At 50.9% G+C, this 17,941-nt stretch overlaps 1 protein-coding gene across 1 annotated transcript in view; it reads right to left on the reverse strand.

Moving 5' to 3' along the window:
* Window positions 1-5,804: 5,804 nt before the first annotated feature.
* The window catches only part of HSDL1 (hydroxysteroid dehydrogenase like 1), a 13,863-nt gene continuing 1,726 nt past the window's right edge, over window positions 5,805-17,941 (reverse strand). The window contains exons 2-5 of the mRNA XM_077754071.1: window positions 16,213-16,438; window positions 15,219-15,664; window positions 14,786-15,013; window positions 5,805-8,558 (exon numbers count right to left, since the gene is read on the reverse strand). Coding sequence (XP_077610197.1) covers window positions 8,460-8,558; window positions 14,786-15,013; window positions 15,219-15,664; window positions 16,213-16,432 — 993 coding nt within the window. The 5' untranslated portion in view covers window positions 16,433-16,438 and the 3' untranslated portion in view covers window positions 5,805-8,459. The remainder of the gene's footprint in view (window positions 8,559-14,785; window positions 15,014-15,218; window positions 15,665-16,212; window positions 16,439-17,941) is intronic.

The following is a 17,941-nucleotide window of genomic DNA, read 5'->3' on the forward strand; positions in this document are numbered from 1 at the left end:
AAGGCTCAATAATGGTTCCCCAAAGATGTCTACATCCTCCTCCCCAGAACCTGTAAATGTTACTTCATAGGGTCACAGGGATTCCCAGCTGTGATTAAACTAAGGCCCTCAGGATGGGGAGGGACTCGTGGATTACCCAGGAGGGACAATGTAATTACAGGAGCCTTTACAAGAGAGAGGCAGACCCGCAGGGCTACCCCAGCTGAGATGACGGGGGCTGGAGGCTGAGGCAACCAGGGGAGGGGCCAGGAGCCAAGGAGGGCAGGTGCCCCTAGAAACCTAAAAAAGGGAAGGAACCAATCTTGCCTGGAGCTTCCAGAAGGAACGAAGCCCTGATGACACCCTGACGTCAGCCCAGCGAGACTGATTTTGGACTCCAGAACTGTGAGAGAATAAATACGTGCGGTTTTCAACCACTGTAGTTAGTAGAAATTTGTTAGAGCAGCCATAGGTCTCGAAGATATTTCCCAAAGAATACAGGGAAATGTTCGTGCAATATTAAGTAAAACAGCTCATGAACAGTGTGGTTCAAATTTTGATTTTTAAGTAATGTATCTATGTGCACAGGGGAAAAAAATATGAAAAGTATCTACCAAAATGGTAAGAGAGGTACTACTCTTCAGTGGTAGGTATCATTACAGGAAGCTATTTTTTCTTAATTCTATTCATTTTCATTTTTACAAAGAGCATATGTTACACTTTCATAATTAGATAAAATATCAATTCAAATACTCTAATAAGCCTTCTAGAATAAGTTTTATAGAAAAACAAATTCTCTGGTAAGACCATGGCACAAATATTCAAAGGAAATTAAAGACTGTGTTTTTTTTTTTAACAAACTGAAAAATTTTATTTATTTTTAAGGTGATAATCTCTATGCCCAACCCACAACCCTGAGATCCAGTCACACATACACCAAGTGAGCCAGCCAGGAACCCAAAAGATTTAGTTTTATTTACGCATACAACAGAGCTTCTAAGGGACGGATTTCCTAGAAATCTTGTTAAAAAATCAGTCTGTGTCTACCTCCCAGCTTCAGGCCAAGCTTTTCACTCATTCATTCTAATGATCAGGCTTATCATGGGCGGCATCGCCTACTCACTGGGCCTGGTTAGGGCTGTTACCGGATCCATGGGTCACTGGATTTAATTTCTATGAAATCTTTATGTAGAAGACCTGCGCTCTCTCCATACAAGCTATGCCCTAAAAGACGGTATCGGCATGATGACGGACTTTCCGGAATTCTATGCCTCTAACACAAGTGTATTAAAAAAAAATATTTGACATCAGATACTAAATGGAAAATGAACAATGCAAATAATCTATGCCAGGAACAAGATTTAAGGAGATTTGTGTAAAAATGAGACAAAACAGAGGTTCCTCTACTTTACATCATAAAAGACAGTCACCAAGATGGCAATCCTCAGGATAAGCTAATGTCGATCTGAAATCATTTCTTTGCAAACAAGAACACAACTCAGGAGGGAGGAAAACTGCCTACTCGTATCACCGGATGGTCCCCTCATTACGCAGATACACCAGCTTTTTAACGAGCCTTTACTGAAATAGCTCCAGAGAAAACTGAGCTGTGTTTAGGCCGCGAAAGGGTAGCATTCAGTTCAATTAAACTCTGGCTATAAAAGCACCACTTTCGTCACTAATTGCATACTTGGCGGTACTACCATTGTTTAATAGGCTAACGTTCAAGCAATGCCAAACCACACTATCTTGAAATAAGGTGTATTCTTCGGCCTGACGGAACCATTCCTTCTGGCACATTCTGTCCCTTAGGAGGCTTTGTAAGGGGAGAAAACAAATAATTCAGCCCCTAGAGTCAACAGTAGAAGGAAGAGGTCTGGTCCTGGTCCACACCGCCCTTTCCCACGTGCTGTGCTGGTCTCCTCCTCCTCTTTACCCTTCAGTCACCGGGTACTGGCTAGCTGCAGGCTAGCTGCATCAGGCAGGCACCTCCGAACTCAGTACTCTCCTCATATTATTTGAACCGCATTTCCTTCAGCAAAGACCTCCTCAAGATCAGTAAATCTACTTAACAGATCTCCGCAGCACGTCAAGGCTGATTAGGCCACAGGGAAGGAAAAATGGACCTGTCTCCTTCTACCACCTCCTTGGCCTGTCTCAGGCAAGAATGCTGAAGGAGACCAAGGTCCCCACCCAAATGCCAAATGCAAGGCCTAGCCTCCCATCCTTTTTTTTTTTTTTAAACGTTTATTTATTTTTGAAGGAGACAGAGAGACAGAGCATGAGCCCATAAGGGGCAGAGACAGAGAGGGAGACACAGAATCGGAAGCAGGCTCCAGGCTCAGAGCTGTCAGCACAGGGCCCGAAGTGGACTTCGAACTCATGAACCGTGAGATCATGACCTGAGCCGAAGTCAGATGCTTAATCGACTGAGCCCCCCAGGCGCCCCTAGCCTCCCGTCCTTAATATTCTAAGTCACCAAGGGTTGAAGTTGTCAAATTTTCCCAGTAAAATATAAATCATTATCTCCACTCTCTCCTGGTGCAAAGAGGCAGTTGCGAATCTTTGCCAAAAATCCCCGCTTGGGACACTCACGGAAGCCAGGTGCAGTGCGCCCACGCATTCACCCTTCCTAGCTTTCACTCCTCTGTCTGAGACACCTACAGTGACCGCCACACTGAGGAGGTAGTAGCCAGGGCACAGCAAGAACCACCTCCCACTAGAATGATGGAAGACGGAAGCAAACAAGATGTGAATGCGAAGGGAAGGTTAAAACTTCTCAGAGGAGAGCCAGCTTGATCCCACGGGGCCCCGGGGGCTTCAAAAGCTCTGCAGGCACCAAACTGGAATTTCTCTCTTTTCACAGATACAACCAACTCTCAATTATGAGACACGTGGGGAGTGCAGTGGAGAGACCTGCTGGGCAGGAGCCCTAGCAAGGCTGCTCCCAGACACAAAAGCCAATATAATCCCACCTCAATGTATGAAATATTCAGAAGAGACACGTGTAGGGAGACAGAGAGATCAGTGGTGGCCCGGGGCTGAAGTGAGAAACGGGTAGTGACTGCACATGGGTACCAGCGATCTTGTTGGGGTGACAGAAATTTCTAGAAGTGGGCTGTGGGGGCGCCTGGGGGAGCTCAGTCAGTTAAGCATCTGACTTTGACTCAGGTCATGACCTCACGGTTCAGGGGTTCGAGCCCCGCATCAGGCTCTGTACTGACTGCTCGGAGCCTGGAGCCTGCTTCGGATTCTGTGTCTCCCTCTCTCTCTGCTCCTGCCTCGCTCACACACTGTGTGTGTCTCTCTCTCAAAATTAAACATTAAAAAAAATTTTTTTAAGCGGGCTGGAGCAATGACTGCACAACTCTGCGTACTTACTGGAAAATAAAAAACCAATACGAATAAATACACTTAAAACACGAATTTTAGGGTATGTAAATTTTACCTTAGCAAAGCTCTGACTTAAAGACGTATATAGAAAATGTGTGCTGCTCATAAAAAAAAAAAAAAGTTGGCAAGAATCCGTTCTCCCCGCTCCTGGTTTTTATACAAATAAAAACTGAGAGCCTGCCGTTGGGAGCGCTGCTTACTAGCACACTCAGGACCAAAGGGCCACAGGAAAATACATCCTACGGAGTTCAGCTCTAAGATCTCATGCCACTCTATCTCACTCGGAAGTGTCGTTCAGAACCTAAAGTAAATGCACATATTTAACTTAATTTGCAGAGACAAATGGGCCGACGTTCCCTGGGGCTCTCCCCTAACCAAAGGTAAACATCTTAAGAAAAATGGTACTGGTCACCTATCACAGTCTAAGGTAGCACCGACACGACAGGGCAAGGCAACACTGTACGATCCCGCCGGTCTGGAGGGCACTCCGGTCCTGGGAGAAGACCCCAAGCGTCACTCGGGCCCACCGTGCCCAGGAGCTTCCCGCCCTTCTGAAACCCGGGGGGTTCAGCGAGGTGTTCGGGCTGTGACCGTGCAAAGAGGGGAGGTCGCTGGCAATGTGATCGCGGCCCCCGCGCGGGAGCCGACCCACAACCGCGGGGGCGCCGCGGGGCGGAGGGTCGGCGCCGGGCACACGGTTTCACGTCGCTGAAGTTTGTTTCACGCGAAGAAAACTGGAGAGGGGAGGGGGGCGAGCAAGCTAGCGCCGAGCGTGAGCCCGCAGAAACGGCCGGGCAGGGGCCCCGACCGCAGCCCNCCCCTGCGTGCCCGGCGCGGGCCTGCGTGCGCGCTCTGGAGGCCGGGGGCAGCCGGCGGCCGTGGGGCCCGGGTGGGGAGGACAGATGCAGGTCTCGCGACACTTGCGGGCCGGGGCGGAAGGTGGGGGGCGTGGCCAGCCTGCCGGGACCCGGCAGTCGCCGGGGAAGTGGGCTACGGGGGATGTCTGCACGTGGGACCTTGGGGCCCGGAAGCGGGGCCGGGGGCCAGGGAGGACGACCCTGGCGGAACGGCTGGCACTGGACGCAAACGCCTGCGAGCCCCTCCTCCAGCACCCTCCTCCCGGGGCCTGACGGGGGCCGGAGCCAGGCTCGGGCTCCACCCCCGGGCACGCACTCTGCCAGCCTCGGCCCGCTCGCCCGACGCGACGGGCGGGGGAGGGGGGCGGCCGGNGCCCGCGCCGCCCTTCGCGGGGCCCTGACGCCCTGTGATGCTCCCTGGTGAAGGAACCGGACCAGCGCACTGAACTCGGAAACGCTGACCTCCCCGAAGATGCCCGCGTGGTTCGGAGACTAGGATCGCGAGCTGTGTGCCTGCGTGCTGTACTGGCCCACGCGTGGCCCTGGGTACAAGCGGGGCACTGAAATCACGGTTAGGTAAAACCGTTTATATCTTTAAACTTCCCACCCCATGATAGTGCTCAGTGGCATCGACATCAGCACTTCACATTCCTTCCCTTTTTATCGTTATTTAACCCAGCTGATTTAACATACTAGGTTAATAAGCCATCACCCACTAGCTTTGTGCTCTTGGGCAAGTTCTACCTCGGCTCTTCGTACCCCCACTCTCCTGACCCCAAAGAGGTATTTATGTCTACCTCACGGGATGAAGGTTACATGAAACAGAGCTTGACTCATCCATGTTCAATAAACAACGATGATTGTAGCTAGACCCACCCACACTGATTTCTAAGTTCTTCTCATTCTGAGATAGCATCAATGTTAGGAACTTCCGGAAAATTCTTGACTCTTGCATTCATAAATCCTCAAAGTGAAGCACTCCCTGTGGCCACCATGGGATGGTGGCACTTGAGCTTAAACTTAAATGTGCGTGTGTCTGGTTGGCTCAATCAGGTAAACGCCTGGTTCTTGATTTGGGGTCAGGTCATGACCTCATGATCATGAGACCCAGCCCTGCATCAGGCTCAGCACAGTGTGGAGCCTGCTTGGGATTCTCTCCCCCCCCCCCCCCCCCGCCTCTCCCCCACTCACACATTTGCTCGCTCTCTCTCAAATTAGATAAACTTAAAAAAAAAAAAAACTTCAGTGTTCTAATGTGGGATGAATTTGTCTTGCTCAAGGTTCTTTTAGTAGGCCTTGAACTCCCTGGGCCACTGAATACGCCACCCAACTAGACGTAGGCTAGTGAACTGAAAACGTCCTTGTCACGTGATGGTGAGGCCCCAAAGCGGGGAAGAGGGCAATGCTGCCAGCCTCTGAGAACCCTACAAACTGAAGGGGCCGGGGCGCGAGACAGGTGTTTTGGAAATCTACCAAGAAAGGATGAGACCCCAGGCTCCTCGTCTCTCCATTTTCCACCACTCCAGGTTCTAAAATCACTTCATGCTTTATGTGTATAATAAAGAATTTGCAAAGTCCACGGGAAGGCAAAGCTTTATTCGGACTAAATGCTATTTTAAAGAGTAACAGCCGAGCCAGTCCTGAGACAGACACACAGACAGACCGGTCTTGGTTTAGGAGGGCCCCCGATGTCACGTGACCCCCTGGTTCCCAAGTGTGACAAGGTTTTAAATAAGTGACGTTAAAACAGAACAAGACTCCTCAAAAGAACGGTCTCTCCTTGCAGTCTCCCTTTTTCTTTCTGCTCCTTCTTGAACCCCATACGATCTATCCTTCATCCAGACAAAATGGCTCAGGGCATAACCAGGAGTGATCTCCATGTTGCCAGAGTCAATGATCAAAATCTAAGTCGTTTTGAAAGACTTAACAGACACATGGTTATGCACAATTTTCTTGCTGAATTAGCAGCTTTTAATGAATTACTACCACAGGTGTTCACAGATTAAATTTTTTGGTAATTCTAAAGGAATTGTTTCCATGGGGGAAAAAATCTCTCCTTCATTCCAAATACAATTACCTGGAGCAAAACCTCTTCCAAAGGAAGCAGAAGCAACAGTTTTTATTGTTAGATTTTCAGTTCACAGATTGTTTCAAAGGTTCGTAATTTCCCACATTCTTAATAAGAAATCCCATCTACAGTGGTCCTATAATGGTTCTCAAATAAGCTCTGGAAAATGTATTTCATCAAGGAAGAAACCTAAGGAAGATTCTTCATTTTGATCTTTCGTGAGCTATGCAGCAGCTTTCTTACACACGTCCTGCCAAGCAGAGAATTTTAAAAACATCACAGACATGATTTACTTATTCTCATCCTATAACAGTGACTCAGTACCTCACCACATAACACCTTCAGTACAAACAGGGTGTTTTTACATCAAGTTGCTGCTTCTTACTGCATGTCATTTAAGATTCAGGTCAATGGGGCATGAAGTCAAACTTTTTTCTAGTCGTAATGACGGTTAGTTAACTGCTGGGTAGGGCAAATGCCAAACAGGACAAAAGGCAGGCTTCCACGCTAACTCCATCAGCATGCTCAGTGCTGCGTGATGCCGCTACTTGGGTTTCACATGCTTAGGGCCTCCTTTTGTGCAATGAAGGCCTGGTCTGTAAGTGGAAGAGCTTCTTAACTCAACCACTGATCTTCTGAGTCCAAGTCAGATACGGAAATACTGAGGCAACAGCTCTGGGGAAAGCGTGGGTATGACATCCAAGCGTGCTCAGGCCTAACTCATAACGGAGTATCATCTCAGGAGAAACAATTTCGTAGAAGGCCTGATTTCAACCAATTTACCAGTTTCTGCATCAGCATCACAGTCACAGACCCCAAATTCTTACCTTGCACGCCAGTCACATTCACATAGCGACCTCCAATTGCCAAAGCACTAAAGAGTGGTCCTCAGAAATGTCTGGCTTTGTAAGAACCGAGCCCAAAACACTGACTTCACAGCAGGTTTCAACGCTAACCCCTATCGTGGGGGTGGGGGGGGTGGGGAGGGGCTGTGCCTAACGACCTTCACACCAGTAAGGGCGTTCACTATAACGCGTAAACCCATTACATGAACCAAGAATAAGCTGCTAACACATACACTGTGTCACACACGTAATTTCTCCATATTTTAACTACTATCCCATAAGTACTTGATGTTTACTCCGACAATGCCACTGCAAGAGAATATTACATAGAAAAGGATATGAAAACCAGATATAACAAGCTCTAGAGGGCTAAATTTCCATTATAAAATGGATCACAGGCTGAGAAATCACGACTTACCCACAGTAATTATAAACCAAGAGATGACTGAGGGTCAACCATCCTAAGTCCAAATCTAGTAATGAATTAATTTCACAGTAGATTTAAAAAAAAACAACAACAGAACGTCTACAATAGTATACATGGCAAACCTACAGCACAAAATTGGGTGGGCTTGTTTGGTATGAAAAGGAATAATCTAGAATGATACCCCATAAGGTTCCACGTTAAGCCATCTTAACGACGTTATTTTCAAAAGTAACTCACCCATAAATAAAGTTGCCCGGAGGTACACAATACACACACACACACACACACACACACGTGGTCGCTAGCGAAATACGGCCTGAAGAACAGCGTTTCCAGACACAAACAGAGCTATACGATATGATACAGAGTTCCATTGCTAATGACGCCGGCAATCTGACTTACAAAATAAAATAACACTTCTCCATGGTCCTTCCTGATGAACGTTTGAAAACCGATACTATAACTCATCTACTGAAAGAGATAATTTTCCTTAAAAAAAAAAAAACAACATTTGAAACTACCAGAGCTGACAAGTCATACTGGATTTCAACATCAGATTGCCGTGGCTCAAAGAACAACATAAATCGCACGGCTTTTGGACAGCTTAGAGGGAAGAAAAAAGAAGCATCAAAATGTAGGCTCCCTCAACCGGCGCTGGCGCCTCAGCCCTCAGTCATTGTTTACTTCCGGAGCATCCGTGTGACGGGGCCCTGGAGAGGGCTCCACAGCAGCCTCCGCACGTATTCCGCGTGCTTTGCAGACGATGAGTCACCAGTACGTTAACCACCCAGCAGTGAAAGAAAATACAGAAGGTACATGTGTTCTTCCAGACGTCAGAGTGCGGCAGGCTCCCGTGAGCTGTGGCCGCAGTTCCCAGGCTTCACGCGGCCTCACGCGTTGCAGGATAAGGCCTCCTTCCGTAAAGAGCGATTGAGAATATTTGCTCCCCACACCCAGAGCCATTCAGGCATATACTGTGCAAAAAGAAACTAAAAATAAGAGAGAAAAGGGTTACAAGGTTAGAATCCAAAGCACAGACACTTCCGTGTCAGTATGTGACTTTATGCAACAAATATCACCAGTCATATTAAATACGCGGAAAAGAAAAAGCCCTCAGGTGCTGTTGACCCAAGCCCCTAGCCCTGCAGACGAACCTAAGCCGGACTCAGCGGGAACACAACACGTACACTCACCACCCGCCGACCTCCTCTCCCCAGTGAGGCTGGACAGACGGACAGGCAGTACAAGTCCGTCCTTACTTAACAGGAGACGAGCACGTTCATTTGGGTGAGAAGGACAAAGCCAGGCCCGGAATGAGAGGCAGCGGGAATGGGCACCGCACCCGTGACGGGTACTGGGTGAGAAACCCAGCGCTCGAGGGGCAGGATGGGGCGAAATGAAACAAGAGAACTGAGTCAAAATCACTGGGACGGCGGGACGGACCTGAGAGGTGAGAGGACGGCCCGGGCCCAGGGAGAGACCCCTGCGCCGCTCTGCCCCGTGGATCCCCCCCGCCCGCCGCCACTTGCCACCCGGGGCGGGGGTTATACGGCAAAGTCCAGAAACACTCCTGGCGGTCACAAGTGGGGCGCTGGTGCTACTGACGTCCAGGGACCTAAACGCCGGGGACGCCCAGGACAGCCCCACGACAGGGATCGTCCAGCGCCAAACGCCACCCGCGCCCAGGTGGAGGAAGCTTCGTCCCAGGCCGAGCTGAGCAGCAGCTGTGCTGGTGTGGTGAGGGGGAGACACGAATGGGGGCCTGGCTGGCTCAGGGGGCAAGGCATGTGACGCTTGGNGCCAGGGACCTAAACGCCGAGGACGCCCAGGACAGCCCCACGACAGGGATCGTCCAGTGCCAAACGCCACCCGCGCCCAGGTGGAGGAAGCTGCGCTGTGCTGACAGCTTCGTCCCAGGCCGAGCTGAGCAGCAGCTGTGCTGGTGTGGTGAGGGGGAGACACGAATGGGGGCCTGGCTGGCTCAGGGGGCAAGGCATGTGACGCTTGGTCTCCGATGGGAAGAAGAGGAAGAGGGAAAGGGGAAGAGAGGTGAAGGCTGCCGGCACGTGCTAAAATTCTAAGCTGGAGCAGAAATAAAGTAACAGAGGTCACCCCAGACGCAGGGCACCGTACATCTAGGGAAGCCGCCCTGACTAGGAGGTCCCAGCACCACGACCTGCAGAATGACAGTCGTGGGGCCACCGCTGTCCACAGCAGGTTCCAGAGAAGCTCCTGCTCACCTCCTCAGAGACAGGACCCAGGGGAACCCTTCTGGGGACGCAACCAAGGTCTCTGTGGGCCTCTTCGCAAAGCAGGATTTTGTGGGGGAAATACCGGGATCCTCCTCCCAGGAGATGCTGCTCTGAAGCAAAAGGTCTGCACCCCAGGAGGCACAAGAAGTCCACTTCCGGTCGTCAGGAGGCCCCTGGGGGCCACGCTCAAACACGTGGGCGCCGGGGACAGACCGCAGAACTGGGGCCCCTCTTCCGAGTACAGCAGGGCCGCTGCCATCCCGGGTGTGCTTTCCATGGTCTCAGTCACCCACGGTCAAGGTCAGCTGTGGGCCGGAAGCAGCTGATCCTCCTGAGTTACTGCCCTGCTAACCGCAGCCTGATGCCGTCACTACCTCACTCCCTCTCACCGCAGAGGCGCACCACACCGGGAAGGCTGCGAAGCGAGCAGCGAAGTATTGTCGGAGGGACCGCACTCACGCGTCGTCACCAGAAGGCTGAGTGCGGGCCAGGAAGGTATTTTGAGAGAGAGGAGAGACCAGAACCACACAAATTTTATTACAGTGTACTGTTATAACTGTTCCGTTTCATCACCGTTGTCGTGAACCCTACTGTGCCCAGTTTATAAATTAAGCTTTCCCCTAAGTGAGGACACCTGGGAAAACACATGGTCTCTAAGGGTTCACACAATCTCTGGCTTCAGGCGTCCAGGGGGGGTCTCGGGCCACACCCCCTCAGAGGGAGGGCTACTAAGTCTTTGCAGTATGTGTCTCGTGGGGAAGGGCCAGCGCCTAAGAATCTGTCTGTGTTGATTTCCACTCCCGACCACTGTCTACCGCGAGGGGCCGAGCTTCAGGGTGTACAGTGCCAGCGTCCAGAGGTGCCGCGTGTGGAGACCTCACTGCGCACTGCCAGCCTGTCCCGGGGCGCTCCTAGCACACTGGGTAGCAGCGTGGGGAGAGCCTGGTGGGAAGTGCTCATGGAAAAGGAAAGGGCTTCATCCCCTGTGTACTGACAGATCGGAAACCAAAGGGCGACCCATCTACGTGTTTAGAAGAAGTGTGAGAATGTGTGTGTGTGTGTGCGCGCGCGCGCGTGTGAGAGAGAGAGAGTGTGTGTGTGTGAGGGAGGGGAGGATTGGCTCACAGGTTCTAGAAGGCACTGTGCACGTTCAGAGACCCCCACCCACTGTCCAGGCCATGGAAAGGAGCTGCTTCTCCCCGGGGACAAAAGCCAACAGCAAGTGATCCGGACGCAGTGTCAGCCCCACAGGGACTGCTGTTCAGTAAGACTTGGGGACCCGGAGCCAGAGGACGAAGTCAGTGGCAAACGGGCGTGTTCAGCTGGCTGGAAATCTGCATTAGCAAAGAAAATGCCAGCGCCACACAGTCCTCAGACACTGGGATGGCTGGGACCTAGGTGACAAATGGGACAGGAACAGATGGGAAGGACCCCGAAGAGCTTGGGCGGCGCCCTCCCGCCGGGGTTACTCCAAAGGAAGGAATGAGGCAGCAGCGAAGCTGTGTGGCTCGCAGTCCCCTTCCCTGCCGGCGGCCGGTGTGGGAGTTTGGTCTGGGCAGGGGGGGCCGCGACCTCTGACACGGCTGCCAGCCTGCCTCCCCTGGACCCTCACCCACATTCCGATTAGCAATTCCAGGGCCTTCTCTCTACCAGCCAGATCCCCTCCCCTCTAAATGCCACGTCTTCAGGGGGCCCCTGGGTGGCTCAGTTGGTTAAGCGTCTGGCTTCGGCTCGGGTCATGATCTCACGGTTCATGGGTTCGAGCCCCGCGTCAGGCTCTGTGCTGACAGCTCAGAGCCTGGAACCTGCTTTGGATTCTGTGTCTCCTCTCTCTGCCCCTCCCCTGCTCATGCTATGTCTCTCTCTGTCTCAGAAATAAATAAAAAACATTTAAAAATTAAATTAAATTAAAAAATAAATGCCACGTCTTCTTTTCCCGATAACCACACGTACACAGGACGGGGGAACAATATTCCCAAAGTGGGGAGCAAGTCAGAGCAGAGGGCTCAGACGTCCCAGCCCGCCTGCCGGGCCCTGCGGCTTGGCCTGCCGACCCCCAGGAGCACAGCCCCCACGCTCCTGAGCAAGACCCTTACTGGTCAAATTGTCAGGTTAATGGCGTTTTCAGCCTAACACATACCGGAGCACCCTGGCCTCGGCGTCAAGGACCACAGGGAGCCATGAGCTGTCCCATCGGCCTCACGCTGTGCTCCGAAGCTGACGACCGCGCTGGCGCCGCCTCTGCAGGTGAGGAGTGCTCCCACATCAATGCTGCTCACCAGTCAGCAACTAAAGACACTGGACTCCTTGCCAGCTGTTTTAAGTCCAAACCATTTTTTCCCTATCTTTTGCTTGCAAATCATTAAGACCACTAGCACCGCACAGGGCAGATGCCGTCATTCAATTCCACGAATGCCCGGCCAGCAGAAAAGGCGCGGCCGAGAGTTAGCACGGCTCCTGGGCAGAAGGGGGTTCTGCGGACACCCGCGAGGGCCAGGGCCCGGAGGGAGTGAGGACGCCTCGTCCCTAACCACTGAGGGCGCATCGAACAGAGCTGTTTACACACTGAGCAGCCATCAGCACACACGCTGCATACACTGCGTTCTCGGTACAGCGCCGTGAGATCACTGGAGAGGCTGTCCCGGCAGCGGCTCCCGCAAGGGTCACTTACCCGCACGCGGCGCCCCACCCCCGCTCACTTCAAAGCTCCTCACTGGGCAAGCCCCCGCCTCACGGGACAGCAGCCCCTCCTGGCCTCCACAGCCTCCTCAGTGCCCCCAAGCCCACGTCACCTCCCCTCCACTGCGCACGGTCCCGCCCCCACTCCCGGCACCCAGGGAGTGGGTGCCCCTCTGCCCCATCCTTAGGCCGCTCTTCTGCACAGCCCTGCCCCCCAGCACTCACGAATGGCCACGTCCCTGCTGCGGTAACCAGACTGACAAATACCACCCCCTCCGCGGGCCCAAGCCCTCTGCCGCCGCCGCAGCCATGCAGCACGCGTTCCCGGCCCCCTCCCCCAGTGCTCACTGCGACCCACAGCTCTCCGAAAGATCCCGGAACTGCCTCATCAGAGCCATCAAGGATTCCCAAGATTCTGGGGCACCTGGGTGGCTCAGTCAGTTAAGCGTCCGACTTGGGTTCAGGTCATGATCGCACAGCTCGTGGGTTCGAGCCCCGCGCTGGACTCTGTGCTGACAGCTAGCTCAGAGCCTGGAGCCTATTTCGGAATCCCTCTCTCCCCCTCTCTCTGACCCTCCCCTGTTCATGCTCTCTCTCTCTCTCTCAAAAATAAAAAAATAAAAGAATAAATGTTAAAAAAATTTTAAAAAAAAAGATTCCCCAAATTCGAAACCCGACACAGTCTGTCGCTCTTGCTCAACTGGAAATGGGGAAGGCGACGCAGGACAACAGCACAGAGGACACTTCAGACGGTCGGTAGGTGGGGCGCATCACACCTCATCCAGTAAATTCCTTAGGGACTAACACTTGAGAGAGGAATGAAATCTTACCAAAATCTGATCTTTGCAACCTGAGAAAACTGTATGCGGAAGAGATGATGATTATGAAAGAAAAGGCACAGTGCCTAAGCTACCAGAGAATCTGACTAAGGACAAAATAGTGATTAATGATCAAATCTTTGTTGTAAAATTGAAAACAAAACAAGTGGGGCGCCTGGGCAGCTCAGCTAGATAAGCATCTGACTCTTGATTTCGGCTCAAGTCATGCTCTCTCTGTCGTGAGACGGAACCCCACGTTGCGATTCGCACTGAGCGTGGAGTCTGCTTAAGAATTCTCTCCCTCTGCCCCTCCCCTGCTTACGTGCACAGGCACCGCGCGCTCTCTTCCCCTTTCTCTCAAAATAAAAGAATTTTGAAAAGAAAAAGAAAAAAGTGATAATGCTGAAAATAATTTGAGTAAAATAGAAATGAAAACACAAAAATGTAAAGTTTGAAAAGCTTTGTACAAACAACTACTCTAGGAATTAAATTAACGGGTTTTCTGGGCAGAAAAATAAACATTCTCAAGAAGAGTGTATCAGTGTGAACTAATGACCATTGAAACGCAGTCGAAACATCCTCCCCCGCTAAGCCCCGTCCTGGCTGGGACTTCAGTTCTCGCAGAACTTCACGTTCTGCGGCTCCGAAAACTACTTGCTTTCGTTTCTCTGCTTTTCTCCAGGAATGAAGGGCCTGGAAATAACCACTTAAATAAAACTCCATCTTATTAAAGAAAGTTTTCGCCAAATCTTTTGATAAAGGTAAAAACCGCTGATGGACTTATCTGAGTATTTGATGATGACAAACTTAATAATCTTTATACACGAACAGTCACAAACATTTGCTCGGTAGCCGAGAAACTACGTATCAGAGAGCAACGGACCCAGACGAGGGCGCCTGCTGATGCGCCAGGTCTGCTCTCATAAACCACGCACTCTCTGCCGAATACCTGGAAGCAATCTTTCAAACATCCAAGTCACTCTTTCAGCTACCGAAGACCCACACCTCTGTCACGCCTGAACAGGACAGTCTATGCGTCTTGAACAAATGAGGCCCAGAATACCTGAGGCACTAACCGGCTCGATGGCTGCATGAGATACAGACCCGCCTCTGGTTTTATGTTCGTGGGTTACACTGCTGATGTACAGGCACCTCTCGATCATTACTAGAATCTTTTTTACTCTGAAATCCCCACATGAATACTTAGTATTTTTAGACTGCTGCCGTCTACCTATATTAAAGCAGTGTATCTCCTCTCTTAGGGGTCATGCAAATTAAATTATTCAATGTTCTTAAAAAAATAAAGAGAATTTAGTGACTTAACCAGAACCACTAAGGGGGTCAGGTTTAAGAATCAGAATCTGCGGGTCTCCTCTTTCAGCAGCAGGCTTCAATCACATTGCCACAGATCATTTAGAGGCCCAGGAGGCATTAACCTAATTACAAGAGCTGAGCGCCTACGGTTACCTGGATAGAATGGGACCAGTATCCTGTGGTCCTTTTCGAAATGCCGAGGGTGGAGACAGCATGATGAGCATATACTTTTGGCGAAGGCACCAACCACGGGCACTTGTGCAGAAAGCTGCCCGGTGCGGTCACGTTGGTGGCCACGTAGAACGGGATTAGACTCTGGACAAAGATTCCCTTGGAAGCATATTCATACTGCAGTGCTCTGCTGAAGTGGTCTAAGTAAGCCTGTAAAAGAGCAGGGGTAAAGACTTACTTTGTGGGGAACGTGGAAGAAAATTCAGGAGAAAGAAGGCTTGCTTCCTACCATTTCAGGACAAAATCCAGCATAAGTCAGTACAAGCTGCTGACGCAGAGCTCGGCAAACGGGACCAAAGCTCTAATACACGTCCTACGACCTTACGATCTCATTTTCCAACCGGGAGCACATTACCTTGGAAGCAGAAAACGCGGCGAGCTGGGGAGTAGGTTTGCAGCAGGAGCCGGAAGAGATGGTGACGACGGCGCCCTTCTTTCTCTCCACCATTCCCGGTAACACGATATGGACCATCAAACTGGCTGCGGCGATGTTGACATTGATGATATCCCAGAGTTTGTCCTCAGAGACCTGAGTGAAATACTGGGGGTAGGGATAAAACACACCCACGTTATTCACCAAGATGCCGATGTCTTTGTCTTTCAAGGCTTCTCGAATCGGGTCGTAGATCTCCCGGCCGCTGCTGAAGTCCGCCACGATAACGTCGGTTTCCACGCTGTAGGTGTCGGCTATGTCCTTAGCAACCACCTGCAGCTTGTCCTGGTTGCGACTAATCAGGACGATGTTGAGACCGCGGCTGGCTAACTCTTCCGCATAGGCTCTTCCGATCCCGTCCGTGGCACCTGCGACACAAGTCAGGGCGCCTGAGCAAGACCGTCCCAGGGTGCGACCTTCACAGTGGGCCCTAAATACCCGACTTCCGGGGCTACGCTGAGGAGGGGTCACACTAGAAATAACCTCGGAAGGGCAGTTTCAGGTTCACCAAGCTGATTGTGAAACACAGCAGGAAACGGTTTTCAAGCTTCTATCAGGCTTGAACGAGTGCCAGGAGGTACTTTCCTGGGAAACAATGATAAATCAAATGGAATCTTACTTAAGGGAAGCATTTCTGAAAGTGGTGACAGTTTCTAAGGAAATTTCAGAACAGAGCCAGCGGCAAAGCACAGAGGGAAGGTGGGCTGGGGCAGCGCGGGCGCAGGAGCACAGAACAAGGGGAAACGTCACAGGACAACCCTTCCGAGACGACAGCAGGAAGAAACCGTGAACGCGGTGGCAACGGAACTATGTTCCCATGAAAACCTCACACCGAATTCAGGACCTCCTGGAGCAAGGTATCCACCTTAAAACACAAACAGGAAGGAGCGTCCTGCCCCGGCACAACGTTCCTTACCACTCACGACTGCCCATCTTCCATAGTGCTTGATCAGATCTGCTCTGCTCACCAGGCGCGGGATGAAATGCAGTCTGATCAGGCTGTAGAAGTCACAGATGACGGTGATGCTTTTTCTGGCCGTATACCAGGCTCCGACCAAGGCCAGGGCCTCCATGTAGCAATTGCAGGACCTGGCGATCTCCCGATACAAGAGGTAGAAGCTGTCAACGGCAGCCATGGCAGCCTGCGGGGGAGGGGGGCGTTGCTTAGTTAAGTTAAAGGAACAGGCATCAGCCTGAATGAAGACAGACATCTAAGAACGTCAGAGCTTAACAATGATCCATTCAAGTAACAGTAATGGTTCCAATGCATGTAACCCATGGACCCAATCAATTTATAATCTCATTACCGTCCACAGCTTATAAAGTCCTTCTCTTCTAAGGAGATTAGTCAACATAACTACCAAGAGCTATAAAATTCCTACAAAAATTCAGGCACTGCGCTCCCTGTTGTGGATACAGAGATAAACACAATATGCTCTGCGCCCTAAAAAAACTCCTCGCCCAGCACAGTGACAGACAGACTTTTAATTCATGTAACAACTGAGAGGTGTGTTTACTTCTCTGCTTTCTTTGAAATCAGCCCGTGCAGAGGCCCATCGCCCACGCCGAGACAGAGCAGAAGAAACAGAGGCAGTATTAAGAGCTTACAATCCATTTGAGACAAAACTAAGCTGTAATAACCTTTCGTATAAACTATATTACAGACAATACAGAGCATATAGTTTATGCTCCCTATGTCCGGGCAAAGAGTCCAACATGACTCACTCTCATAAGCATCCACGCAGCAAGCATTTATGAAGCCCCTACTACGTTCCAGGCACTGTGTCATACTGTGTCAGATGCTAAGGATTCACAGAAGAGTTAGTTAATTGTACCCAAGGAAAAAGAAGGCCATTTAACAAAACAGTTCTTTTTTTTTTAATTTTTATTTAATTTTTTTAATGTTTGTTTATTTTTGACAGAGAAAGTCAGAGTATGAGCAGGGGAGGGGCAGAGAGAGAGGGAGACACAGAATCTGAAGCAGCTCCAGGCTCTTAGCTGCTAGCACAGAGCCTGAGGTGGGGCTCCAACCCACAAACAGAGATCATGACCTGAGCCGAAGTTGGACGCTTAACCAAGGGCGCCCCTAACACAATAATTCTAAATGCCACATCCATATAAACGGGCCTGCGTGTGCCCATGATGAGAAATGGCCCTGCCGGGGCAGACAAAGGCCAAGTGCTACCGACGCTGATGAACTTGGTCCTAGACCAGACCTGGGGGCTGCTGAGGCCAGACTGCGAGGGACAAGAGATCAAAGAGATCACAAGAGACTGCAAATACGAGGAACTCACACACACAAACACAAGGACATGGCATTTATTGCATAAAAGACGAATGACTTTAATCCAAAATATACAGAACAGGGGCACCTGGGGGCGCCTGGCTGGCTCAGTCGGTTGAGCGTTCGACTTCAGCTCAGGTCATGGTCTCACGGTTCGTGGGTTCGAGCCCCATGTTAGGCCCTGTGCTAATAGCTCAGAGCCTGGAGCCTGTTTCGGATTCTGTGTCTCCCTCTCTCTCTGTCCCTCCCCTACTCACACTGTCTCTCCTCTCTCTCTCAGAAATAAATAAAACATTACCAAAAAAAATTTTTTAAAAACCAAAATATATAGAACATTTCTGGGAATGGCCCCTCTGAGGAA

This window comes from Crocuta crocuta, unplaced genomic scaffold, assembly GCF_008692635.1.
Source record: "Crocuta crocuta isolate KB4526 unplaced genomic scaffold, BGI_CrCroc_1.0 scaffold61, whole genome shotgun sequence".
In the NCBI taxonomy this organism is placed as follows: domain Eukaryota; kingdom Metazoa; phylum Chordata; class Mammalia; order Carnivora; family Hyaenidae; genus Crocuta; species Crocuta crocuta.